The 27981-nt window shown below is 38.4% G+C and overlaps 1 protein-coding gene across 5 annotated transcripts; it reads right to left on the bottom strand.

Moving 5' to 3' along the window:
* Positions 1-700: 700 nt before the first annotated feature.
* On the bottom strand, positions 701-27981 carry LOC146451197 (polycystin-1-like protein 2). 5 transcript variants are annotated; one of them, XM_085099473.1, is made up of 18 exons: positions 27917-27981; positions 27582-27666; positions 23368-23419; positions 22762-22977; positions 21268-21417; positions 20096-20395; positions 15895-16179; positions 14908-15313; positions 13382-13988; positions 11978-12148; positions 11058-11183; positions 10178-10354; positions 9580-9822; positions 7906-8619; positions 7453-7692; positions 5123-6370; positions 4238-4406; positions 701-3454 (listed from the first exon to the last, which is right to left on the bottom strand). In XM_085099473.1, exons 3-18 carry the CDS (start codon positions 23417-23419, stop codon positions 1851-1853), a joined length of 6708 nt encoding a protein of 2235 aa, XP_084955599.1. In that variant the 5' UTR covers positions 27582-27666; positions 27917-27981; the 3' UTR covers positions 701-1850. The 5 variants fall into 5 exon arrangements, with proteins under 5 accessions (XP_084955599.1, XP_084955600.1, XP_084955602.1 ...); XM_085099474.1 differs by having other exon boundaries at positions 27582-27662; positions 27917-27936; XM_085099476.1 differs by lacking the exon at positions 7453-7692.

Here is a 27981-nt window from a genome sequence, read left to right as displayed (position 1 = left end):
AACATATAGTTATTAAACATTCACTATGCCAAGTTTCAAGCTCGGACTCCAAACGCTTCCCTCTGAGAAAATCGGAGAACTTTTGCAATGTGTTCAGCTTAAATAACCCAAGATGTATCGACAAAAATAAAAGCTAATTAACTCCACTTAGGCGTATTTCCAAAAATAAACTACAGTCCTTTTCCTGAAATAAAATCTTTCCTTATTCTATAAAATAAACATACCCTGAGGGTTTTTGTTACCCTGGAAGTTAAGCAAATTGGAGCTGGAAATCCCGCCACTTTTACCACCGTTTTAGTACTCACCTTGTCGACTCCACTAATTACAAACTGTTGTCAACAAGTTTTTCTTACATTTTCAAAGGCAACAAAATGCTGCGAATTGGTAGCGGTTTCAAAGTTTTAGAGAAACATCTTAATTCGTTAGGACACAAAAAATACTAAACATTAAGCCATAAAATGTACTTTTCTCGACCGAACTGAGTATTACAAGCGCTTGAAGTCGTAACCGTGTAATTTGAAACGTACTATATGACCTTCAAATAAAAAAAAGCCGATTCCTCAAGAGGTAAGGGTGTCAAGAGATTTATTCATAGAGAAATATCTATAGGGAGAAAGAAATGCCAGTTTTATAATATATTTAGCAATTTCAAAACTGAAAAATTCCGTCTACGAGCAGAAAGCAAAACAAATACACTCCATTTAGCACTGATTATTTGGTTTTATTGTTTGAAGGAGTTTTAAAAATAAAACATACCCGTTCTACTCTGTTCTTCCACCTTTAATGCTGCATTCCTAAGCTTCTAAAATGCTATACATTTGCTTAATCAGCAGAGGTTATTACTTGAATCCATTTCCTCGCAGCACACGCATTCAAGACTATTGAACTTACATGCAACAAAGATCTTTAAAAACTCTTGTAACGTATCACGCAGCCTCAAGTCCAACATATCCACATGTATACCAGAAAATGTTTTAGAATTCGTAAACTAAAAGCTAAAAGGCCCCAGATTCCGATTTTCATTGACAGAAAAGACTCGTCGGATAGCAACTATTCTTTGATGCTAGCTTCTCCATGATCGAAACAATATTATTCCATTGTACCACTGAAACGGATTTTGCGATAAGCGTAATTTCGTTTCTCAAGGAGAATAATGTAAAAAAATAATGAAGGCCACCTATACATTTAATTTCTGCTTTGAAACTTTGCTTTGATCCAAATGTTTACTAAGAAATCAATTATCCTGCTCAATGTTGCAGAATATGCCTAAATACAGTTGCCTAGAGTATAATTATGTAAAGGAACGAATGTGACTTCTTTACGACAGAGGAAGTACCAACAGCCTGTCCACCCACGAGGCTGACGTCATTTAGCAGGTGCATCACAGTTGTTTTCTGGAGAAGATAAATTAACGAGATCGCGGCTGCACACTGAGTCCCTTATCGGCCGTTATGGCCAGTTGGTGGCTGAATACTCTGGCCTTTCCAGCCAGTTGCAGCTTACTTTCTTTCTTTCTTTTTTTCTTTCTTTCTTTCTTTCTTTCTTTCTTTCTTTCTTTCTTTCTTTCTTTCTTTCTTTCTTTCTTTCTTTCTTTCTTTCTTTCTTTCTTTCTTTCTTTCTTTCTTTCTTTCTTTCTTTCTTTCTTTCTCTCTCTCTAGTTTCCCTTTATTTCATGGCATCTTTTCCATACTATTTCGGGGTTTTAACATGACCAACTGATAGGTTAATTCCCGTGTTGACATGACCTTGATGAGTCACCCCTTTCTCTCGTTAGTCAAAATTGATTCCAAGAAGTCGTCGTTGACACTTCATTTGTAATACGTAAATGCAGTCGCTACTGAGTATTATAATCATATCTGATGACAAAGTAGAGAAAATGTCTCTTCTTCATCAAACTCTGCCCGCACGATATTATCTAATCGCTGAAATAAATATTTTTCCTTCTTTCGTAATTTTTTTATCTGGTATTTTCTGACGGCCCGTGATAAACGTGAACGCCTAATAGAGTCGCTAACTGTATCAAAGAAAGATTTTCTACGAAATGAATCCGGCTTTGATAGTGTTAGTTCTTGATTTTCTTTTTTTCTTGAGGCTGCAATGGCTTTACTTATAATGTCAAAGTCAATAGTTTGCTTCTTATTGGAAACTGTTATGACTTTGCCATCTATGTGGCCTACCACAGGTAACTTGTCGTTGCTTGTTTTCTCCTTTATTCTTTTACTTATGGCATCAAAAAACGCCTTCCTTCTTCTATCACTTTTTACACTGTGCTCGTCCACAAGATCACAAAGTTCATTTGGAATGACAGAGTTCCTTGCTTCCAAGAGAGCATCGTTGATTGCAGCGATGAAAAAATTCATGAATAGAATGGTGAGACTGAGAAGCAGAGTGGAAGCAAATATTCTACCAAACGTTGTATTTGCATCTGATAGCTCTTTAATTGGCCTCGCCTTGACTCGTCCTAAACACAGTTCAAGTTGAAAATATATGGCTTTCAGCAGAGAGGAGTACTTTTCTGATCCCGTTCCGAAGATCAGTATGCCAAAATGCATAAAAGCCATGAAACCGACCACGAAAACGGCCATGAAAGACCAAAGAAGCTTTGCAGATACTTTCAATGTCCTCGATAACACAGCAACGTGCTCGTTGAATCGTATAAGCCTCAACAGTTTGAGTGTCACCAGAAATACGACAACTCCCAAAACCCCATTTTCAGCCTCTGACCATGCAATTACTTCTTGAAAATTGACGTTCGCGTAAATGTTTGCTCTCATTTTTCTAATAGTCGAAACGGCTTGGGACGACCGCGCAATATTCATCACAACAGCAAGCACGGAAAAAGCAACTTGAAAAATTTCTATCCAATTCCAAAAGGACTTAAAAAATTGCAATCGTTGTTTATAAAACGTAAGGCAAATTCGCCCGAGATACAGTAGCACAAATAAGATGAATAATAAAACACAAATCAGGTAAAACTGGTGTGAGCCAGTTTCTTTGGAATACACGGAAATGGTTTTAATCCGCTGAAATGCCCCTTTAAATCCAGACGGTTGAATTTCGTAAAAATAAGTCGCAATAACCAATAAATTAGTAGGAGATTTGAACGCAGAAAAATCTGACATCACGGGACGTGATTGTCGATCCAACCATCTATGCCTCTGCAACATTTCCAATACACCAAGACTGATCTCTTTCTCATAACCAAGATCAGCAACGAATCCTCCTCCTAGATAAAGTGAAAACTGCCCCCACTTTGGCACTGTATCGGTTTCTATAGGCTTCTGGTATCGCCATGGCTTGGGACAAAGCCGGTTCAATACGTCTTCCCTCGTGGAGTTCATGACCGGGATCCAACCAGGCTTGTTATAAGGCGTCATGTCTTCGTTTCTGCTTGCAAACGCTCCATAGCATACGGGGAATATTGTTTTGATATAATCCAAGGTATCACAGGGCTCTGTGAAAATAGGAGTCAATCATTGAGGGTACACTCGGTAGAAATTACATACTGTTGCGAACACATGACTACAATGCAGCTGGACTGGAATCGAGGTATGCTTCAAAAGCAGCAGTTTATTTGTGACGAAATGAGTTTTAGCAAACTGTTATGGTGGCTAAAGAGTTATTTAAACCTAAAATCAATCAAGCTTTTGTTCATCTTTTCATCCAGGCAGACAGCCAGCCAGCTATCTAGCCGCTGTTCAACCATCCATTCATCCACCCATCCATCCACACATCCACCCATCCATAGGTCCGCTCGTCCGTCTGTCGATTATGCATCTATTCATCTGCCCATCCATCCACCCATCCACCCCTCCATCTATTCTTCCGTCCATCCGTCTATCTATCCGTTCTTCCGTCTGTCCGTCCGTGCATTCCCTTCTTCCTTCCTTCCTACCACCCTTCTTACGTTTAATTTATTAATTTCCTGAAATTGTTAATGCTTTAGTTACCGGCCAAAGAGCTTTCGAGTGAACTACAGTCAAATAACAACAGAATTGTCCCAAATTAAGTTGTGATAAATGTCCTCTTAAAATACACTTAGCAAATAAAACAAAGACATGAAACTGTGATGATAATTTCGTCCGAATTTCGATCAGCTTTTATCGATGAAGAAAACATTTTATATTAACAGGGTGACCCGGTCAGCAGCAAAGTAACTCCTATCAATAGGGGAGCCGTAAAGTACAAATAAATTTCAAAACGTTCTAACATAATTATAATATAAAAATTTACTTACCCGGTTTAACCCTCAATTGTCTAACTCGTGGCATTCCAACAAGAACAGAGCATTTGTCACCAATGTATATGCTATGATCATCTTGGAATCCATTGTACCACGATCCAGCATAAACGCCAGGAACAAAAACGCCACGTAGCCAGTTCCAGTACAACGTGTTGTTAAAAACCTAAAGATTGCAGATGATAACAGATGGTCGGTTATAAAGTTCACGTAAACTACTGCATTGATCCGTGTTTCGTTTTACAATAAATACCGAAGTAATGCTGGATGTGTGCCAACGAAAACCATATTTTTTCTTCATTTAGGGTTGTTTTTGCAAGAAATTGCAAACAAAGATGCCTTTGTTTTCCTTCTATGACTATGCATGTCAAGAAATTGATCATATATATAGTTCTGATGAAGCGATTGTTCCATACAATATTCCTATGTAGAAATTGGAATAGGATTGATAGTTTGCCAAAAACACAAAGCATTCTCACTCGATATTCCAATTATGCTAAGTATTTATTGACTTTGGGGAAGTTGCTCTAAGTTGAAAGCACGGTGCAGTTTTCGTAGACATGGTAAAAGCCAAATCTAAATGCTTCAGATCATTTTCTGGTCCCCGCATTTAAAATAACTGAGGAACTGATATTTCACTCTTACGGTCAGTCTACGTCAGGGGTGACCAGTATTTCCCAATCAAAATTCGAATTCCTCTTTGTAATGTCCGGCATTTGAATGGAAGCTTGAATAGTTCTATGGAAATCTTTCCGAAAAAGACGCATTAACTAAAAATAAAAAAGATTCAAAATACTTGGGAAACAGTTGCTATTCTTGAAATACTCAATGCTGTAATGTAAAGAAAAATTGTCATTACATACAGATAATATGAAAGAATACCTCGCGAAATCTTGGTAAGCCATCACGAATTGCCTTTGTCATCAAATATCGGTGATCGCTCCTGTTTCCGTAACATACCACCATAAGAACAATTATAAACGTAGAGTACATACATAGTTCCACGACGAAACGTGATACGTTCAGTTTCTTCGCCTGGCGTTTTCGCATTCCCTCCACGTTGGAAATTTCCATCTCCCAGAGCCTTCCTTTTGGAGACACCTGACAAAAGTGTTCAACAGTCGACAATCCATCGCCTTTTTTCCTCCTTTTTATTATGGTTGCCATAAACACAGCGGTGAGAAAAATTTTAGCGGGCTCCGTTATTGCAACATCTTGAATAAATGATATGAACATGGAAGACAACCATTGCTCAGATTTACTTTTTTCCCATACAAGACTGTAAAAGATGGTAAATGTTGCAGAAACTGCGCAAGTGCAGAAACAAAGAAACCAGGCAATGTACATTAACCATTTAGATACAGCACTTGCAGTTGTTTTTTGATCATGATTTGCAGAATTGCCCTTTTTGAACATGAATACGATGAGAATGTTTATTGGGGCAACGATAAGGGCGCTTTGAATTCCAATAATAACCTGTCTCCACGAAAATTTTAGGGGACCAACTTGGATGATTTGAGCAGATTTTCCTCCAAGCTCATAAAACATAGCATTGGCAAGCATACCCGTGAACAGTATGGAAAGACAACACGATGCTCGTTGTACTCTCGAAAATCTTGCCGATGCTGGCTTTGTCAAAACAGACACCCAGATATGTTTCTCTGTAAGATCTCTCCTCCACCGCTTTAGCACTTCTTTGTTGAAGTCTGTGTTGTCTGTCGAAGAATTTAATATGCGCTCTATTCTACCATCACCTCGCTCAAGGGCTAACCATTGGCTATTGAAAAACGTCCATGAATTTAGTGTTTGTGTGTCTAAAATGACCACGTCTTCAAGAAACCATGAAGGACTTGACCCAGAGTTATCATGACCGATTCGTACTCCACGTATCCAACCCAGAGGTTTCTCGACATTCAGAAGGAAACTATCCGAGGCTCCACGATTAAACAACGGCCCACCGAAAGTTGCCTCAATGTTCAAATATAGAATTCCTGTACTGTCCTCTACCCCAAAAATCTCTATCGCGACCTTTGCTGTTGTACCAGCATTCTTCCATATCCCTGTTGTTATGGTTATTTCATATTCATATGCACTTCTCGATGACATGGGAAGTTGCCTTGCATGACAGGTCTAAAAATATGTATTAAAGTGGTTATATATTAATATCAATGCAGTTGACTTCACTACGAAGTGCATATCCGACTATTACTTGCCCGCCAAAATAGGTCTTGCATGTTTGTTAGCAATCACCAGGCTCAACCCTTTAAGCAGTCGCCTCTGAAAATGTTTATACGCGAATTATTGAGATGTTGAATTGTTTATCATCAGCACATATACAGTGCGATACTTTAACCAAAGGCACGGATAGATTTGTAGAAAATTTTGGAAAAAAAAAAAAAACAGCAGTGGGTTGAAGTGAACAGTGAGAGGCGAACTTGGCCACAAAGAACCTTGCGGTGTGAAAGGTATCTGATAATACGTCTGGTAACAGAAAAATGCGCTATCAAGAAAAAAGAGCGACAACCGTATCTGTTAAAAAGCAAAGTCAATAGGCCCAAAAATCCACGTGCAAATAGTTGCGATCAATTGGCAACTTGATTGTACTGTCTCTGTACACTCGCTGTGCACTTAACCTTTCCTTCACAACTTTATTGGTTCAAAAACAACACGATTTTCAAATTGTTTGCTTCCATGTCCTGCACACGTGCAATTTTCTATAGATTACAACACAAGATTCCTTGTGGCCGTGACGTCTTTGCTGGCGACTCACGTGAAGCTGATGTTTAAACAATTTTTTTACCTCTCAGTATCTGTAAAAACGAATGTTTGACAGGTGTATTATCGATGATAAAAAAGGTCTCGTAAATAAACGACTTAATGGCTAAAGACGTTTGAATCTAGCTTTTGGTTGTCTCCAACCAATCTTGCCGGGCGAATCAAAGAAGGCGACGGAGATTCGAAAAATAGGGTGTTCATATGCAAAGGACATAAACTGTAACTACATTAGCTGACATCAAAAGGGATCAGTCTAAGTCAAGAAAAACTCGTCGCACACTTAATTGCCAGACAATTTCTCGCCCTAACAAAGTTAAAGTGTGGGAAAATGATTATTAGAGAAAAACTTTTTAAGCCTACATTTCACTTTCGAAACGATAAAAGGAAGAAAAGCAAACAGAGTTAGCGATAAAAAGTATGAAATCTTTATAACTTACTCTTCTAGCAGCTTCTTCTCTATCTTTTCTTCTGAGGATAATGAACACCACAAGATAAATTGCCAAAGCCACTGCAACAGTTACAATAACAGCCACATTTCCAGCCTCATCTAGTCTTCCGAATTCGACAAGGACCTTGTCAAAGTCTATTGGGTTTGGTTTTAGCAGAAGGCTTCCTCCGAATGAAGTCAAGTGGTTGCAAGAACAATTAAGCAATCCATGAACAGTAGCAGAATGGATCTGTGGGGATATTGAGAACGGAAGAGGGTTTGAAATTCAAGAGAAGTAGAAATCTTGTGATCACTTGTGTCAGGCGGAGTATACTTTTTTTTTGGGCACACTGCCAACATTAAAGGTCAGTTTATGCATTTAGGATAAAAAAAAAAAAAGACAAACACTTAAGACCGTGTGGATACAGACACTCATAAAATTCGCCTAGCAGGTTTTTCTCACCTGACATCCTTCTGTTGTCCACATCTGTCGTTTATTTGACCAATAAACACAACTCCCTAGGGTCACTCGCATGGTAAAGTTCTGATCAGTGTTTGGATCATATTCAGGTACCACACTCTGAGTTGCAACAGGAGGAGGACTTTTTACCTCAACGCAAGATCGCTTTTGCCTTCCGTGTCCAAAACAAGAACGTTTCTGCCTATTTTGAGGTTGTACAAAGCTCTCCCAACTTTGCACTTCTATATAATAATTTCCAGGTTTCTGAGCAAGTATTTGGATTGGACTTAATCCGTTCGGAGAACAGCCTTCTTTGATTTTTACATTCCCTGGCATGTGTTTCCATATACACCTCTGTTTACTGGATACAGTTCCATTTAGATCGTGCACTTGGTTGGTTGGTCGATCGCCGAATCTCATGAAAATAAGCAAGTTTACTGTGACATCTTCGGGTGTTATTTCAAGCTGTAATAATGTATTTTCATGATCAATTTTTATCTTGTGAAAACGAGAAGTGCCGTTCTTTGTGAAAAAATATGGGTACTCCAAAGCATTTATTTCATCCTTCAAAGGAATTTTGATAAAAATATCACTTGAAAGGTGTGATACTTTGATGTTATTTCGTTTGTCATCCTTGAGATCCAGCGTTAACACATCGGAATGAACTCTTTCGCTTGTCCTGTCCCACGTGAAAGGGTTAAATGGGATGGATAACATCTGCAATAATAAATAAACCTGTTTTTACTTATGTATTTAATGTGTAATGGTATCAAGGAAACGTTTAATTTATTTCCGAGAAAAATGTACAATTCAAAAACAACATCAACATTGTCTAAACAAGCACCAAAAAAGAAAGGCATAAACCTGTTTTTACTGATGTCTTTGATGTGTAATGGTATCAAAAATTACAGAGAGATTTAAGGCTCGACGTTTCGGAATCATCTTGACTCCATTATCAAGAGAAATCCCTTTTAATTAAAAGCTTAATGGTATCAAGGAACGTTTAATTTATTTCTGAAAAAAAATGTACAATTTAAAAACAAAGCATTCATAAATGGAAGCTTCCCAACGTTTTGGCAGTCAACATTGCCTGAACAAGCTCCAAAAAAGAAAGGCCGAAATGTTGTAGATTTAACGGTTGTGATTGGATGTAGGGTAACTTAGGGATGCTCTTTATTTGCCTCTATGGTAAAACTCAACTAACGATGTTTACTTCAGTTTTTCAACTGTGCAGTGAGCTGTTTTCCATTTGCCTTTATTTTATCAGACGTTATTGCCATGACGAAGGAAATTAGATGTCGCTTTATGCTGGAAAGGGAATCTCTTGTTACTAATCTTATTGAGGTCAAGTAATTCTGAAATGTGGTTAAGTTAGTTCACGTACGCAGCATGGTAAAGTGTCCTTGACATAAGGCGCCAAAGATAGAAGAAAGAGGGGAAGATCCAAATCGACTTGGCGTCGAATGGTGGAGGAGGCCGTTGAAAACCTCGTTAAAGGAGATGGAAGGCGTAGCAAAAGACCGTACCAAAGTACAAGATGTAGTTAGAAGAAACATATAAGGAAATAACACTAAATCTTGAAGTGTCACGAGGAGGAGACGTACGGTGATGAGGATTTGGTTTGGTGTCAAGATTTCGGAAAGTGTTTCGTCATCACAATTTTGAATACCCCTTTACCTGCGTATCTACAAAACGAGTATTAGTGATCACGGAGTTCAAAACGTCTCTCCCATCTGGTAGAACAAATTTTCCTTCATCAATTCCTATCTGCAATCCAGCCAATGTGGCAGGTATGTGACGTCCTAGAGAGAAGGTCATACCATTCGTTCGAATGGATGTGTTTTCTTCGCCCGGAAGTGTGAGTTCGAGTACCGCATCACTGTTGACAAGTTCCATGGAACGTGTAACCAACTGAACGCCCTGGAAGAAAATAAAATTATCAGTCACTTAGGTAGTTTTGACTATTCAAATGAAAATGAAATGTAATAATTAATAACTACAATGATATCCAAAGAAAGGCTATATAGCAAGAACAATGCATGACTTTGTGTGATTCCTTTTTTTTCGGAGACATGCGATTTTGTGGTCTTTCTTGAACAATATCTAATTTCTTTAGCCAGCTCTTATTCACGACTATAAAAATAAATTAATCTTTTCTTGAAACGACCCTGAAATTTCTGCGTCCCAGTGTATCGCCATTTTAGTTTATAAAATAGTGGGGGATTACCACTTTGAAGGTACACAGTGATTTCACGAAAAGATGAATGCCACTTACTCGATCACGGTTTAAATTTCCCGAGGCAAATGCTGCTCCGGCTCTTAGCATGTTGTTGAGACACGAGCCCAGGTTTTCTGCGGACTTGGGAATCAGCGGTATGTCAGTTGTACTCTTTGCCAAGGCCTTGGACATGAGCAGTGATGTCATAGAGTCGACCGCGGATAGCGAATCGAACTAAATAGTAAAAGATATATGAAACACAATAAATGTTTAACAAAATCTTTTACGAATTTAAATGTTGTTCCCTGTTTATCGCGTTGTTTCTTCAGACGATAGTGGAGGGATGAATGCTGCCCATCATTCATTGTGATTAAAAATAGTGTAGTAAGTGTTTTCTGATACCATGGCTAATTTCAGTTGCTCGATCTGGCAATGTCGATATGACATTGTCATGAAGGTGACTGTCCAATGTGCAAACGCTTTGGAGAATTTTCGCTTAAGAATATAATTTTTTCTCGTTTTTCTTTTTTTGCGTGTTTTGGCCGCTCCAATTTTGAAAAAACAAAATGGGTCTCTAGATGTTACCACGGTCTCTGTTTCCCTTTTTTATTGTCAGAGACTTTGAAACTGTTTAGTTCAAATAAAAATTAATGTTAAACAACTTTTTTTACCTCGCTTGCAGCGTTAACAGATATTTTAAAAATAAACGTGTTAATGAAAACAGCATTAAATGACGTTAAGTTTTGAGTTAGCATTTAAAACTGCAAACTGTTTGATCCAGAAGCCATGTCATAAGTACGTAGATTATGATCATCCGGGTAAGTGTAGTCCTGAGAAGGACTGAGTCGTTGATATTAATTTGTAAAATGAACCAAAGAATTGAACCATACCGTATTATTCGAGGCAACATGAGTCATTCAAGCAAACTTTTACTTACCAGAGACTTGATAGACACCGTATCCGCATCATTAATGGCAGTACCAATTACTGAAGAAGTTTGCAACAGGTCTGGAAGACTTTTTACAGGCATTGAAACAATTTTTCCCACGATGAATTCTTTAACCTGTAAAAAGTGCGAGTTAAACTCTCAGCTACTGAGAACTTGAGTCAAATATTTCCAAGGATCAAACTTGGGATAAAGGTACAAATAGCAAAGTGATAAAGTGACATGCACCCACTAATTATATACCTCCTTCAAAAACGAAATGTTTCTCAGTCCAAATGTCCGAAAATGCAATAATACATTTTCTAATATAATTGCGCCAAGGCCGCCCTTATGCCCAAAGCCAAGGCTCAAGATTTTCAGATGGAGTCTCCAACATCCTCTTCTGTGGTTAAAAGATGAGCAAACCAGGGCTAACGTAGTTATAGCGTTTGTGAATAATAATGTAAAAACACGTTTGTGCGACCAAGCAGAGTTGAAAAAAACATTTCTTTTAAAGTGAGTTTTCATGGGCCAAAGAAGCCGGGTAGAGTATTAAGAAGAGCACCCTTACCTGTTATCAACTTAACGAAAGTGGAAACAATGAACATATCTTGACCCTCAGAAGTACCCAAGAAAACCCGTTGGCGAAAATACTGAGAATATATCGCAAGCTCAACTTATCTATCCAAATTTTGGGTTCACAGGAGTTTTTGTGTGGTCAAGTTTCTTAACTGAGGATACTAACAGCATAGAAGCTGAGTCATGTCCACCTCTGTCTCAACTCCAAAAAAGGTTAGACAATGAATTTAGCTCCCTCTACCTCCACCCTGTCTACTTCTTTCGTTTCCGTTTTAAGTAAACCTGCTGTAACCAAACTATCAACATCGTTTTAATATTGATCCAAGTGAACAACCGAAAAAGAGCAATTTTACCTTTGTTTCGGTTTTTCTATCCAAAGTAGAACTCTGTGAAATTGCTTGCAGTGCGTTATTCCCTATTTGCACCGCCTTGCCCAAGTCACCGATTTGGACAGCTTTACTCAGAAGGCTGTCGTCGGCTAAAATAGACGTTACTGCTAAGTTGATATCCCTGACTGGCATCACCTGTAATTCAATAAAAGGCCTTTACGAACGTAGTGAGCTTATCCCAGATTCTTTAGCATAAAGTGGCTAAGAGTATTACTACCCGCCTTGGTGGCATGTTAGCTCTTTCCCATGTTAGCCAACTCTTCCTGTCTCTCCCCTGCATTTAGTTATGTTTCCCTGTCACTTTATCAGCACCAATTTATAGTCCTTGGTGGAGAAAGGGTATGTCAAAGTATAATTTCTTTCCCAAATAAATACTATAAAGCCTTAATTAGCTTACGCCAGACCTCTACCCACGGAATGCCCAATCCGGAGTTCATCACGCTAACAGTTACCCTCCGTACCTCGTATCTGTTGTTAATGTATTAGGAAAATAAAACTGTCAAACTTCACCTATGTATATGGATAAGTCAAACGAGACCGACTTATACCATATTATCAAGATATACGACACCTTCTTATATCATAGACATATGGCGCAAAAACTGGGTTTTGAAAAAGATTGGTCCGTCAACGATGTAAAGTTTTTCAGCGTCATATATATTTAGCAGTTGTTACCCTGTCAATACGACAACGAAGTACCAAAATCATTATATTTTGATCTGAGCAAGGTGGTGGGCAGCCTCCTTCGCAGCGGCTCTTTTGGCTTGTCAGGCAATCTTTCGTCCCCAGCGAGTTGAGGAGGAAAGATTCCGTGACGAGCTAGTAGGATAAAGAGACTTTTTGAAATACGGAAGTGGCTGTATGAAAAAAAAAATGGATAACGTCCGGCTTTTTGTAGAAGAATTCTACTTTACCCTTTACCTATTACGTCTGAAGGGGATGTAATTAATGCATTTTCAATTAACATATCAAACACGAGGAAGAGTGTTTCATCCTGACTATACCAGAATCTACCAGACATCGAGAAGTGGGTTGCATTTGAAAGAGCGAGGGCAGCCAAGTTTTTATTAAACGAGTACGAGTTCTTTAATACATCTTCTAAGACCTTTGATAATCAGTCTTAACAATTCAAAGCAAACGTTCGCCAAAATTTGTGACAATACCAAGATCACATTACCAAACCTTTATCACGGAAGTGATTTACTCTGCCATCTCCTCATGAATTATTAATGAGTTTGAGAAATAAACTTCACAATCCTTCATCCGGCATTGACCTTTTTTTCCCTTTCATCAGTCAAGATCAGGGAAACTCAATGGCAACGTCAAGTTAAATTTTGACGTGTTAGATGATAACTTTTAAGAACTTACCTGAACAGGCATTTTCACTACCGGCGCAGAGGCACCGTCCTTATCAGACACAGTGGCAGTAACATTCAACGTATAATTATCTGACAGGACTCCGGAAGGCAGCTGAGAATCAACCAGATTTTTCATGCCGTAGTAAATCACGTTGTTAATACCGTTATCTAGTTCATATTGAAACTGGTACTTTAAGTGTTCGCTGTTACTCTGCCAACCACGACAACTAAGAGTGAAGTTAGTTTCCAACGAGATTCCTGATACTGGTTGGATGGAACATTCTCCTCCTAACGGATGAAACGCTGTTGAGATATCATAGGCGCTCATTCCTGATTGGCCAGCTGCAGTTCCAACAAATACTGCTAATCGATAGTTCTTACCCCCAACAAGCAAATCTCCCTTTATTACAATGGCACTCGAATTAAGTGGAGTACTTGCCATCAGTTGTAGATCACTTCTTTTTTGCCAAACCCTGCTGCCATTGGAAACAGATTCACCTTTTTCGTACAGTGCCCAGTTGTATGATGTGATGTTAGAACACCGGGGACCTTCGCAGACTGATTCTGTGCTCAGTTTAACTGATGGTATTACTTTGATTCCGCAATTAATCAGGCACCTGAAATCAATAACAACATATCTGGTTTGAAATGGATAGTTTTGTAAATCAGAAAGTATTATCACGAAGGAAATGAAAAACTGTGTAATTGAAAATCTAGTAATCTATTCGTATTAAAGATGTTGCTCTTTTGGCGATCAGTGTTCAAGATTAAAATTGGTAAAAAGGGGCTTAAAACAGAGATAAAAAACTTAAAAAAGTTAGCCAAATTTTATTCGTATTAAGTTGTAAAAAAAATAATGGTGATTAACGCTAAAGCAGTCGATGAATAGTTGAAGTTTAGGCTTCTCGGCAATGGACAGGAAACTTTAAGACAAAAATTCTCACATTTCCCGACGTCAAGGTGGAAACCTTTGATTGGAACAAAATAAGTCCATGTCCAATCACTGCATCCGACCTGACTCGAGTCGCCCAGGCAATTCGATTCAGAAAGGGCGAGGAACAGGCTAAGGTAACATAAACTATTCCACTTTAATATTAAAAGAGTCACGGGAGTATTTCGCAACTGCCTATCTAATGCATCAGCTAATTAAAACCCCGACCCCCCCGACCACCGGGACAGAGAGGGGAATTTAACAGTGGCGTTAAAACACCACTACTTTCCCCGCACCCGGGGTCAAGTAGACTGTTAAAAGCCCTGAGTAGGAGGGCATTAGTATACCGTTCTTCAGAATCAGGTAAAATTCAAATCAGGTTGGGTTTGTTGGTAAAACTCGACATTGTGATGGATTTGACGTTTAGGGTGGTATCATAAGATTTTTCATCTGCGTGACTAACGCGCTGTTAAATGAGCCCGGCTATGGCCGCTTTAAATCCCCGCTATGTTCCGGATTTCGGGGGGGGGGGGGGGGATTTTTAATTGACTGCATGGTACATAAACCTATAAAAGTGGTTACGTCATTAAAATGGATTATCTCACCTTTGGGCTATCTTAGGAGGAGGGTCTTGTACTAGACTGACAATTTGGAGTACGCTTGACACCCGGTAGTCCTTTGCCACGGTCAAATTCACAATGATTGTGTCACTATCGTGGAGGAACTCTAAGTCAATTACAATGACATGACCTGTACCGTTTCCTAGGTATTGAGCGTTGGACATGTTTGTTGATGGTAACGAACTTTCCTCTGGTAAACCACTACTGGAGTAATTTTGTGCTCTTATATTTACATAATGCCAAGTAAAGTTCATTCCTTTGTTGTCACCAGATTCGGGGTCGTAGGAGAGCGAACCATTCAGCGTAAGATTTTCGTTGACTCCTCGGGTAATCACGGATCCTCCGAAGATCAATGCAACCAGGTTTTTCTTTCTTTTGCAAAAACGTCCACCTGCAGAGGAAGAGGTCTAGTTTGATATTTGTTGTTCACAAACTCATTAACAGTTTATGAGAAGAGAGAACGAGGATTGGAATGCGATCTTAATTTTCCTAAATTTAGTGACCTTTACTTTGGATTTCTTCAAGAATTATAAATGGTTAGCTATGTCAGACAATCGAAAGAGTGTTTCATTCGCTTTCCAAACACTTCGAAGTTGATTTAAAACTCAGCTATACCTCGTTTTCTCAACCCACTTCTTAGACGAACGAACGAGTCGGACGAACCTCGTGTTTGGCATATAACTTCATAATTTGAAGACATAAACAAATAACCTAATTCGGGTTTTTGACATCTATGAGCAAAAACGTATTAGAATGGAAACCGATCCATCCTACGGATTTTATTAAAGTACAACATCAGATACTCAATAATTTTAAAAAGTCACGTACGGCAAGAAACAGAGAGAAATGGTATACAAATTAAATTCATTTTTTCAACATTGTCTAGACAGTAGATCGAATTCTCGTTACAGTAAATAGAGGAAAGACCTAGAGGTCCGACAAGCGGGGAGCTTTTGTTTTTCAGTGACTTACCTGAATGTTGCTGTGTGTTGCAAAAATCAGAGTCACAGCAGAAAATGTCACAGCATTCTACCTTATATTCCTTCAATGCCTCGTCGCAATTCAGTCTGAACTGAAGACCACAGTCTTGCTTAGGCAAGCAGCTCATGGCAAGGTAATCGTAACTATTGTTCAGTTTGGTGTCAGACCAGGCGCATGACATGTCAGGTCGCTTACATGTAACCTGCAAGCTGGATATTTTGTCATCAGCACATTGTTGCCTGGATCCAAAACAAACGTGGCACTTCCTAGATGGAGCTGCAAACGAAGAAGCAGTTTTGAAAATAGAAAGCTCTGAAGGGTTTCTGGTTAGGTTAAAAATGAAATGAAGGTGTAACGATGATTGTTTTTTCTTGAAATAGACTCTTAGCACAGATTCAACAGTTTAATTATAGTTTTTTTCCCACAGTTTTACCATTCCGCTTCTAGAATGCGAATGTATGCAGTAAGTTTATACTAAAATACGAGAATTGTTTCAATCAAAGTTCGGATGAAAGAAGGCATGTATGAGAGCTGACTACGCAGCTTACAGTTAAAAATGTGATAAACCAGTCGAAAAGGAGTCATTAAAATACACTGTAAATAAAAGTAGTTACGAATTGGTGCCCGTGTGGGGCAGTTTTAGAACGAAATTACATATCTGTGAGTAGTATACGGAATGAGGGTTCTACGTCGAATGGATCAGGGTGGATCAGGGTGGATCAATGATCAACCTTCACGGTGACGTCATAGCTATGAATAGGTTCGTAGAGCCAAAATAGTGACGTCATTTTAGGAAACAGCAGATATGGAAGGCTGGCCCAAACTTGTCTAGAATGGTGTTTACTTCAGTTAAAGGCACTAATATAATTGACTTGATTTTCTCGCAGTTGGTAAAAATATAGGTTGAAAGCGAGTTACAAAGGTTTCGCCGATGGTTTAGGAACCACTCAAGCCAATCATACCGTAAATTGGGATGTGCTTCTGGCTTTCAGATCAGAGACTTAAGCTTTTGCGTAATCTCTTTTTTCACGGTTCGTTAGCCACTAATTATGCAGCATGCAGTGATCCAAATCCAAAACTTAAATCTGCATACAAACTCTACTTCTTAACAAAAACAATAGACAGCTTAAGTTTAAAGAAATAACCAATTGAAACATCAATTAAAACACTTGAATGATAAATGCTTGCTATTAAACAAGACACATTTTTTGAGAAGCCTTAAAAATTACTTTATTGCCTTTAAATAGAGAATACAAAGATATAAAATTATTTAACTACCGGAGATTTTGAATGAATTAAAGTACCTTTCAACTCTATATCCAAATCGCCGCGTTTGTCTCCTTAGTTTATCATAATAATGCGGAGCTTATTATTTCTATTTTTGCTGACCTTGCTTTCTCCTCTTTCTCATTATTATTTTCCTTCCTTCTCTCTCCCGCTCATTCCTGTTTTCCCTCTCTCATTCATTTCACTTTTCCTCCTCCTCATTTCTCAGTTATCTCCCCTCGCCCTTTCTATTTTTCTCATCCTCATTTTTTATTTTGCCTCCTCCTCCTCGTCCTTTTTATTTTCGCTCCTTTCCCCCTCATTTTTATTTTCTCCTCCTTTACCACCACCGCCACCGAATAAATGAATGAATATTTTCTATAAATGAACAGCAAAAGGTGTATTTCTATTTTTGCTGACCTTACCTCCTCCTCCTCCTCCTCCTCAAATAGGAAAACAATAGAAATGAGGAGGAGGAGGAGGAGGGAAAGCAATAGGATTGAGGAAGAGGAGGGGAGGAGGAGGAGTAGGAGGAAGAGGAAGAGGAGGAGGCGGAGGAGGAGGAGGACCTTGGAGGACCAAAAGGTGTATTTCTATTTGTGCTGACCTTGCCTCCTCCTCCTCCTCCTCCTCCTCCTCCTCCTCCTCATTTATTCGGTGGTGGTGGTGGTAAAGGAGGAGAAAATAAAAATGAGGGGGAAAGGAGCGAAGATAAAAAGGACGAGGAGGATGAGGGAAAATAAAAAATAAGGATGAGAAAAATAGAAAGTACGAGGAGAGATAACTGAGAAATGAGGAGGAGGAAAAGTGAAATGAATGAGAGAGGGAAAATAGAAATGAGCGGGAGAGAGAAGGAAGGAAAATAATAATGAGAAAGAGGAGGACGCAAGGTCAGCAAAAATAGAAATAGTAAGCTCCGCATTATTATGATTCGAGTGTTTTAATTGATGTTTTAATTGATTATTTCTTTAAACTTAAGCTGTCTATTGTTTTTGTTAAGAAGTAGAGTTTGTATGCAGATTTAAGTTTTGGATTCGGATCACTGCATGCTGCATAATTAGTGGCTAACGGACCGTGAAAAAAGAGATTACGCAAAAGCTTAAGTCTCTGATCTGAAAGCCAGACACACATCCCAATTTACGGTATGATTGGCTTGAGTGGTTCCTAAACCATCGGCGAAACCTTTGTAACTCGCTTTCAACCTATATTTTTACCAACTGCGAGAAAATCAAGTCAATTATATTAGTGCCTTTAACTGAAGTAAACACCATTCTAGACAAGTTTGGGCCAGCCTTCCAGATCTATTGTTTCCTAAAATGACGTCACTATTTTGGCTCTACTAACCTATTCATAGCTATGACGTCACCGTGAGAGTTGATCGTTGATCCACCTTGATTCACCCTGATCCACCCGACGTAGAACCCTCATTCCGTATACTACTTCTGTGATTTTTTAATCTGTAATTAGATATACAGCTGTTACATAACTCATCTCCTAATAATATTGGCAGTCTTTTTTTAAAATTGTAGCGACTTTTCCAAACATTTTTAACATACTGATCATCATCATCATCATCGTAAACAACAACAGCATTTATTTAAAATCACTGTAGACTGTGGTACATTGTGCACTGATAAGACATCGAGAAGGAGCGATACACTGGTTTGCAAGCAGTAGCGAAAACACAGATTAGTTGTTGCTTTATAATAGCTTTACAAGAAAACATTGGTGACCTTTCTTCTTATTTTTTTTATACTTTGCTGTCTTGGCAAACACGAGATTAGGTAACCACAGGTGGCAATTTCATCATATTCTTGAGGTTCTTCCTCTTTTGAGTGATTTCCTTGATAATCTTAAGATCTGCATCATTGGCAAACCAAAATTAAAAGTCGCTGTAATATCGGGTTGTGTCGCAAAGTGTTTTCTTATAATTGGTATTATTATGTTGAAGTTAGACATTTCTGACCCAAAAAAATTATAAAAAGTTTGACGTAGGACGTGTTCCAACACCAGGAAAACATTGTTTTTAAAAATGACCATCAGTCCTGTTCTGTATGCTTGAGTTAGTCATAAATGTGTTCGGTCTTGGACGATTTTCAAACTCAGTTGCATGAAATATAAAACGTTCCAAAAAAAAAAAAATGGGAACGAGGCTTAGTGAGTACACGTCGAGTATCATTTTTCGGATTTGAGTCATGTCAACGTTACAACATTTATAGCAAGCCATCAACAACATAGTAGAGCAGCACGGCGCAACAACTGTTAGAGTCTTAAGCCTGCCGCACACTTGAGGAAAGAGCCTAGCAAATTGTCTCGAGAGGCCAAGCAAGGCAATCAGCTCAGGTGTTTCCTCAAGTGTGCGGTTGAGTTTTGGTGAGAATTTCGCCTCGCGAAATCTCAAATATCAAACATGATAGATATTTTCCTCACGGCCTCGCGAGGCCAAAAACTCAAGAAAACGCAACTGCATACATGATGAAAAAGCTGAGCTAATCGCCTCGCGAGGCAGTTTGCTCAGCTCTTTCCTCAAGTGTGCGACAGGCTTTAGTGAAGTTATTCTTCAGCAGATTCCTTGCTTGAATCAGTTTGAACATAAGGGATCCACGCTTACGAAGAAATAACATTAGGATTTGTATGGAACTGCTCGCGAGTTGGGTGTGTAGGAGTAAAGTAACGGAAAACTCGATATTAAAACTGGCTTAAACGCGGAATTAAGGCGTAATAGCACAAGGCTAATATTTCAGATGGTTTGTGAATTTCAATGACTGTTTATTTATTTTTTTTTTTTGCTAGCTGGCTAAACCCCGAGATAAGATCAATACAAATCGTTATATTTCCCTACTAAGTGGTTTCTTTGTGAGGGTTCCACTTTACAGAGAGACTGTTTCACCCAACTTGTGGAAGAGGACGCTATGAAATAGCTTACCTTTGATCCTAGTAAAAACTCCAGTTGACACATTGTAGTTTTTTACTCCGCGTAACACCACTTCAAGGACGCAAGTGTAATTTGCGTTAGTCCTTTCTGCAGGGACAATATCTAGGCTGAGTGTAACTTCCGAATATGGTAAAAGCAAAGTTCGTAGCACGGCACCATCTTTTAACAACAAAACCCTCTCCATTGTAGTAGAGGACGGTTCATCAGCTTCAGTTACATTGCACTGAATCGTTGTGGTGTTCCTGCTGTGATTGTCTGTATATCCAAGAACAACTTTGGGAATTTCACGCACTGAAGGAGTAATAAAAGAGTAATAAGTGCGCACGTCGCTTGCTTTAACAAGAATGGGCCCTTTGCAGCTAACGGTCACATGGTACAAAATCCACCATGCTACGACCCAAGCTACGCACTGGGACATCCAAAACAAAGCGACTTCATCCAGTCAAATTTGAATTTTCTTTGTTTTGGATGTCCCAGTGCGTAGATTGCGTCCCAGCATGGTGGATTTTCTACCTTGCGACTGTTAAGTGGAAAGGGTTCATTGGAGGATCCACCAAACCAACAACAACAACAACAACTATATAAGATCTCGGGAGCTTTAAATTAGGAAATCCGGATACGGATTTTCAACGCCGTATGTCGGATTTCCAAATAAAAGAGTCATTTTTTTGCGGGATGGGGGGGGGGGGGGGGGGGGGAGGGGGGAGTGGAAGAATTTGCCAAGAGATTGTGCAGCCAATTATTGTGAGGAGCTGTCTTTTATCCGCCGAATGTGTGTTGACCCTTTTTACGCGCGAAGGTGGAGTAGAAGCAACAACAGCTTCATAAAGATCGAAACAAAACTTGGGAATAACCTTTTTGCGCCCACAGATAACCTTTTATGTACTTTGTCACTTGCGTATCAATTATTTGACTCAGTAATGTTTCCAGTTGTAACATTGGCACATTGCGGCGTGGATAACCGCTCAGACTTTTAGAACCGAGAGAGCTGGTATATGATAAGAGAGATATCGTTTGGAATAACGTTAGTTTAAAACTGTATCCATTTGGTATCTTAAGGAATCTTGTTAAGGATAACAAATACATAGAACTTGTATTTCGATGTTGAATTGTTACAGCTAGGAAGGAAGACAAAGTAACCAGGAACATTTCAGAGAACTTACCTTTAATAACATTCACGTTGAATCCACGTATTTGCCTTGAAATGTCCCCAATCGCAAAAGCGTGGCATTCGTATCTTCCCACATTCTGGCTGTCATCTGCGAGTGTCACATTTTTAAAGTGCAAAGTGGCATAGAGCTTGGTTTTATTATCTAAGAAAGATACAGGCTTATTTAGTACAAAAACTGGCAGCTTTTAAGCTGTTTAATTCTAAGGAAAAATGTATAAATTTGTTGTAAAAGATCTCAGAGATAAAGAGGTAGACAGACAGACAGACACAGCGAAACAGAGAGACGCACACAGCAGAAAGTACAGCATTAACACTATGACAATAAAAACTGAACAGGAAACAATACCTTCCAGGGAGTCTCTGGTCTCCGCAAAATTGAAAGATGACGTCATACACGTAAACATTACGTCATCTATTTTTTCAACTTGTCAAAAAGTCTGAGCTTAACCCCCCCAAAAAATTAATAATAATAATAATAATAACAATAATAATAATATTAATAATAATATTACAATCTCTTTATTAAAATATTCCAAGGAAAATCGATATCCACAAGTTAATAATAATAATAATAATAATAATAATAATAAAACTAATAATAATAAAAATTATGATTATAACAATAAAAGACAACGAGGAAATGTCAAAATGGTATGAAAAATTGAAAGTAATGGCGAAATTTTGAAATAAGTGGGTGCCGAATTCTTGTTGCGATAGAAATACTATCCAGATCGAGTTAGAATTTAGAAATGTTGGTTTTTGAGGAAAGGGAAATCCGGAGTACTCGGACAAAAACCTCTCGGAGCGAGGACGAGAACCAACAACAAACTCATCCCACATATGACGCCGAGTCCAGGAATTGAACCCGGGTCCAATAGCGGGAGGCGAGTACTCTCACCACTCGCCATTCCTGCTCCCCTAACTGTCTTAAGCGAAATCCCGAACCATGTAATATTCCAGTTGTTCAGCTGTCTGAGTACTCTGTATACAGTTCTTCATTAAGTTGTTGAGAGGGTTTGGTATGACTAACGCAGTGTTTTTAAATTTATTGTATTAATTAATATACAGTCGACTCCCGATAACTCGAACCTTCAAGGGAAATTGAAAAATGTTCGAGTTATCGGAAGTTCGAGTTATCAAGGGTAAAATTATATAGAAAATGACCTGAAAGGAAAGGAAAATTGGTTCGAGTTAGCGAGGGTTCGAGTTATCAGGAGTCGACTGTATATACGATTTCAGTTAACGACATGACTAAGGATCTCTCATCTTTCCCATCATTCCCATCTTTCTCAATCCTTAGTCACGTGTTTAACTGAAATCGTACGAAAACATGTTTTTTTTTTCCAGAAACTGAAACAGTTATCATGAATGGCATATAGTCCTGCTAATCATAGTGGGCCCGTTTTGCCAAGCTCATCGTTGGTGCTCTACAAAGCTACTACGAGCGCCCCTTCTGAAATCCCAGGAACGCACCTTAGGTAAATACCTTGTTTTTCTGTTCTGCTGGTAAAATACAAGTTTGCTGTAGGCATTATATGTGTTTCAATTGAAGACAGGTAATTTTTGATAAATTGTATCTCCCTTGGGACCTTCACTCCAGATGGATCAAAAGCCACGCACGTGACTTCCGCTGAAGAGAACTCGATTGGATAGATGTTGTCAGGCGGAAACGGTTCAACAATTCCAAAGTTATCTGGTGCAGCTGTAGAAAAAATAAAATAAATAAATAAATAAATAAATAAATAAGTAAATAAGTATACCATTACATTTATTCCCAGCCATTGCGCATATGCCACACATTGATATTCAAATCCTAGCAGTAATCGAGCACTCGGGTTTCCTTATTCCGTGTTTGCCTGTGTCACTCACTGAATAATACACTATTCTTAGAAATAAACGCTTTTTTATTGACTTTTTAATTTTCAACAGGTGTTTTTGTTGCTTCTAAAACAAATGGAGCACAACTTTTTTAGAATCAACTCGCAATAGTAAAAAGAGGATTTAATGTGATTCGTAACACTTAGGAAACGTGAGACTGATTAAAGGAAAACGTTCGCTTTCTTTGTGTCCCACCATTCCTTCATCGTCTTACCTTGACCAAAGCACAGGATTTTCACAAAAAATATCAATAAATACGTAGCCATCTATAAAAAATGAAAAAGAAGAAAGTTAGAATAAAGATTTGGCTGGAAATTTTGAAAGCGATATGTACAAGTATCACTCAATAGTAATGAACAGTTTTAATGACAAAACTAAATCTCTCGCAAAAACAAAAAATATGCTGTCACAACCTTATTTCCATAGAAAAATCAAGTTTCGTGAACAATGATATTAATTTTATGAAAACTCCAGAAGTTTGGTGTTGTTTGCTTTGATGTGAAATGAAAGGTATGACTTTTCAAAGTCAGCGCAGGCACTTTATTCTCCTCTATAAATCAGACATATTCTTCACGCACGCGGGAAAGGCTCTGAAGTAATAACAATAATAATAATGATAATAATAATAATAATAATAATAATGACAATGATAACAATAATAAGAATGATAATGATAATGATAATGATAATGATAATGATAATGATAATGATAATGATAATGATAATGATAATGATAATGATAATGATAATGATAATGATAATGATAATGATAATGATAATGATAATGATAATGATAATGATAATAATAATAATAATAATAATAATAATAATATTTTAACAATAATGATAATGACCACATGGTCCAGAGAAATTTTACTTAATCGTACCAAACATATCCCACTTTGTTGATTCCAAACATATTTACTTAATTCGTAATCCTCAAAAATATGCCAAAATGAAATCGTTCTAAATTGTGACCGTTTTCCTTCTCCGAGATCGAGGGATATTAAGCACTTAATGACTAGCCCCAAGTGAAATAGTGGCTTTTGTTTCCCCGAAAAACTCACTTTTTCACTTGTGAAACTTAGCACTCGCTTACCTGCCCCACCATATGGCAAGAAAGATGCGGTGCGGTCCTGTCAGGGACACGGCTCGGTCGGCGGCAAAAATGGCACCCGATTTGAAATGAACTTTTTTTTCAACGAAGGCCTGTGTCTCAATAAATAAACTTCTCCGAAAATCAGCTGTCCAGGAAGAACCGCACATCATCCTTCTTGCCATATGGTGAGGCAGGTAAGCGAGTGCTTATGCGTGGTTCAATTCTGCCTGTTACCATCCCCCCCGGGCACACCCACGGGCATTTGTGTACTTGACGTCCTATTCCCCACCCCCGGGCAGACAGAAAGAGACAATTTCCCACCCCCGGGACAGCTGACATGGACTAAAAATAAACTGCTTCGTTTTGATGATTTATTTCTTTATTTAGACAAAACCAGGAACCTGAAAAATCCTGAACTCTTAGAACAATTAACTCCCCTCCGAAGTAAAGCGAAAATTATAAACTCGACACACACACTAATACACCAGGAGGGCTTTTCAACCAAACTGCCTCGAAAATTGAAATGTATCTCTACAAAACAACTCTTAAATTCCTAGAAACAATTTGGAATAACGTCTTTTGTATTTTCAGTGCAAATAAATAAATTGTTTTTCTACAAGAAGATCAAAATGTTTAACTCAGTATATTTACAACATTAAAACTGCGCCTGAAACAAGCGGAAGCGAGCAAATTCTATTAAAATAAAACCATTATTAATTTTTCTTCTGGAGGAAATCCTTTCCTCTTTTATGTTTTGAACTTGATCACTTTTTGTTTTCTTTCATCAGGTCTACGTCAGCTCTCTGACTGGCGGAAATGTGCTAACGTACCTCAATGGACTTGCCAGCGAAAAACGTGGCTTTTTCCGCGTGGTTAGCCGCCATTGTGTCACCCCATAAGTCCTTGCGCGAGTAGTTATTTCGATTTGCCCCGCCCCCCTACCCCCGGGCAAGACTGCTTGAGGAAATTCCCGATCCCCGGGCCAGACGGGCCGGGTTTTCCCGGGGATGTGCTCAAGGGGGATGGTAACAGGAAGAATTGAACCACGCATAAGTTTCAAGCAAATTTTAGTGAACTTTTCGAAGTGCTCTCCTCAAATGACGGGCCAAATTTCATTCAAATTCGACTTGTAGTTTTCAACCTTGCCATTAACATAATACAGTGATGCACGTGGAGCAGCCGCTGAGAGATAAACCGCTCAAAACAGCGTTTGGAAGCACCGAGAAGCATTGAAAACACAGCAAAACACACCGGGTAAACGTTTTCAGATTTTATAATATTTTTTGTGAGAGTCTTGTTTTCTAAATTTTGATTTAATTTTAACGCCATACAAACTCCTCTATCACGCTTGCATGGTGACCTGTGTCACATACGCTTTGGTGTCCTGTGTTTTAACCGCCGGGGACCTTAACCTTAGCCAATCAGAATGTTAAAAAGCAACGGTACTATTGCGCAACATATTCTTGGCTACCATCACGTACAAACGTTGACAAACGTCAGCTTGCCAGCGTTCGTCACGTGCATGGTATTTAAAAGCGGAATTTTTGAGCGGGTTGCTCCCTGGAGCTTGAAATGTTTTTGCTACTTTCTCAAGTGTTTCCTCATCTCGGAGCATTGTTAAAAACTGGTTAAGAACATTCTAATTTTTACTATTGTAAAACGACAAAGAACTAGTCTGAGGCGGGACGTCGGCAAACCTTGAGGAAAACTACAAATGACAAGAAATGTTTGAATTTCCTTTATTCATATATCATGGACATCCCACTCCGGCGACACTTGTGTTTTTTATTTTTTGTTTTTGTTCTTTGTTTTATGGGCCTTAGTTTTTTAGAAACACAGATCTGGCCCCTTCCTTAAAACTTTATTTAGAAACTGCAACTATCGCATTAAAAACAAGCGAAATGACTACTGGAATCTTTCCTCGAATGGCGTCATTAATTAAAAATTAAACTTGCGCGTGTCAGTTTATACTCGGTACCTGCAAACAGGATTAAATTTCATTAATTTGCATGAAGCTATAATCCAAAAATTTAACGTCTCTGTTGCGACATATTTTGGTATATACATTTTTACATTCATTTTAGCTTATATTTCTTTACTTCTTGGCGGTGATACGTAATACGGAGATAGGAGAAATGTCAGTGATATGGTGATACACCTTTTTTTTGTTTGCATGCACTTCACTTGTAAGGTTTGAATAATATATTAGGCACGATGACGTGCTTAATAACATTTCAGTAAAGAGCAAATTAAACTTCCCCCAGCTGCGAAGGTCAAACATGGACAAGAACACGAAAATACAGCAAATTTAATATTCAAGCACATAAAGGGTCGTAAAGGGTCGACTCACGGATTCACAAACTCAACAAAAAGTTCACGAAATGGGCAGAGCCTACTGCACAGAAATGCCGTTATAAAATCCGAAGGCTTCTCGTTTTTTTACACTTTACTCCGCGAGAGCTCGATAACATGACAAGCTACTAACACGTTATTATTAGTTTAAGCTTAGCAGGTTGACAGTTTTCTGAGAGTCCAACGAATCCATTAATTGATTTAACCGTTTGTGTATTCACATTGTTGCCAGTCTCTTAAAACGGCTTTCCATGCTTTGAAAAAAAAGAAAGAAAAAAAGAAAAAAAAAGCAGTATTCAATAGTATTAGTTGAATATTTCTTAATTTACTTAACAGATTACAGTAGCGAATCTAGCGGAAGACCCATATGTCCTTATTTTTTTTGCCAAAATCGAGGCAGGGCCGAGGCGCCGATATATTTATATATTCATTTATTTCATCTCAATTTGCCATACAATACAGAGATAGGCCATAACATATTACAGAGACAGGACAATACAGAGATGTAAATATAACTCAGAGAGAAGGAAGTCAATAAGTTGTTTTATTAAATTCGCCGCTCGGAAATATCCCTTTTCCGATCGAACACCATGCAAAAATGCCTTCTTTAGTCGACGCTGCCAGTTTATTATCAATTGAATGCAATTATTCACATGGCCTTTGGATGGTAATTAAAGCAGCCATGCACAGTGATTCGAGTGATTGGAGTATAAATCATATTCCCCGAATTTGGAAGCTGTTGTTGCCTTTATAAAAATACTAGCTGACCTTTCGTTTGCATTTTTAACGACAAATTTGGAAATGAATTAGTTTTCCAGTGTTACGAAATTTTGAGCTGATATTTTACCGAAGAAAAAAGTAATATTTTCTTCCCAACTTGTTCAAATTTCTGAGGCGAGTAAGGCCATCGTAACACTGATATCCACCGAAATTGCATTTGGGTGGTTACTATTTTTTCATAATTCAAAGACACTTACCTTGGTACTTTTATACTTTTATGAACTCCCCAAATGGGCAAACGTGAGCCTCATATGCGTCTGTAACTTCAGTGCAGGCGCCTTCCTTGTTCAAAAAAAAAAAGGTAAACGGTAAAATTCGAAAAGGGTCTGAGGCTAAAAATGGAATTGAATGAATTTATAGCTTTCTCTTTAAGATCACACGAACATAATGCCGAGTCTACAAGATAAGTCATAATTTAAAAAAAAGATGTATACTAAGCTGTGCATTCTACTTGAGAAATAATGCTGGGTCGTTTTTGAATGAACAACTACAAGTGCATACAAAAGAGCAATCACAATCTGTTGATACGCACCTTAGCCTCTGCAATGCCCTGCCTTTCTGCTTGAAATCGTATTTGTTGCTTGTAATACGCAAAAT

This window comes from Pavona decussata, unplaced genomic scaffold, assembly GCF_977016875.1.
Source record: "Pavona decussata unplaced genomic scaffold, jaPavDecu1.1 SCAFFOLD_393, whole genome shotgun sequence".
Classification (NCBI taxonomy): Eukaryota; Metazoa; Cnidaria; class Anthozoa; order Scleractinia; family Agariciidae; genus Pavona; species Pavona decussata.
Note: the sequence above shows the minus strand (reverse complement) of the source record. Positions and strands in the feature narration are given on the sequence as shown.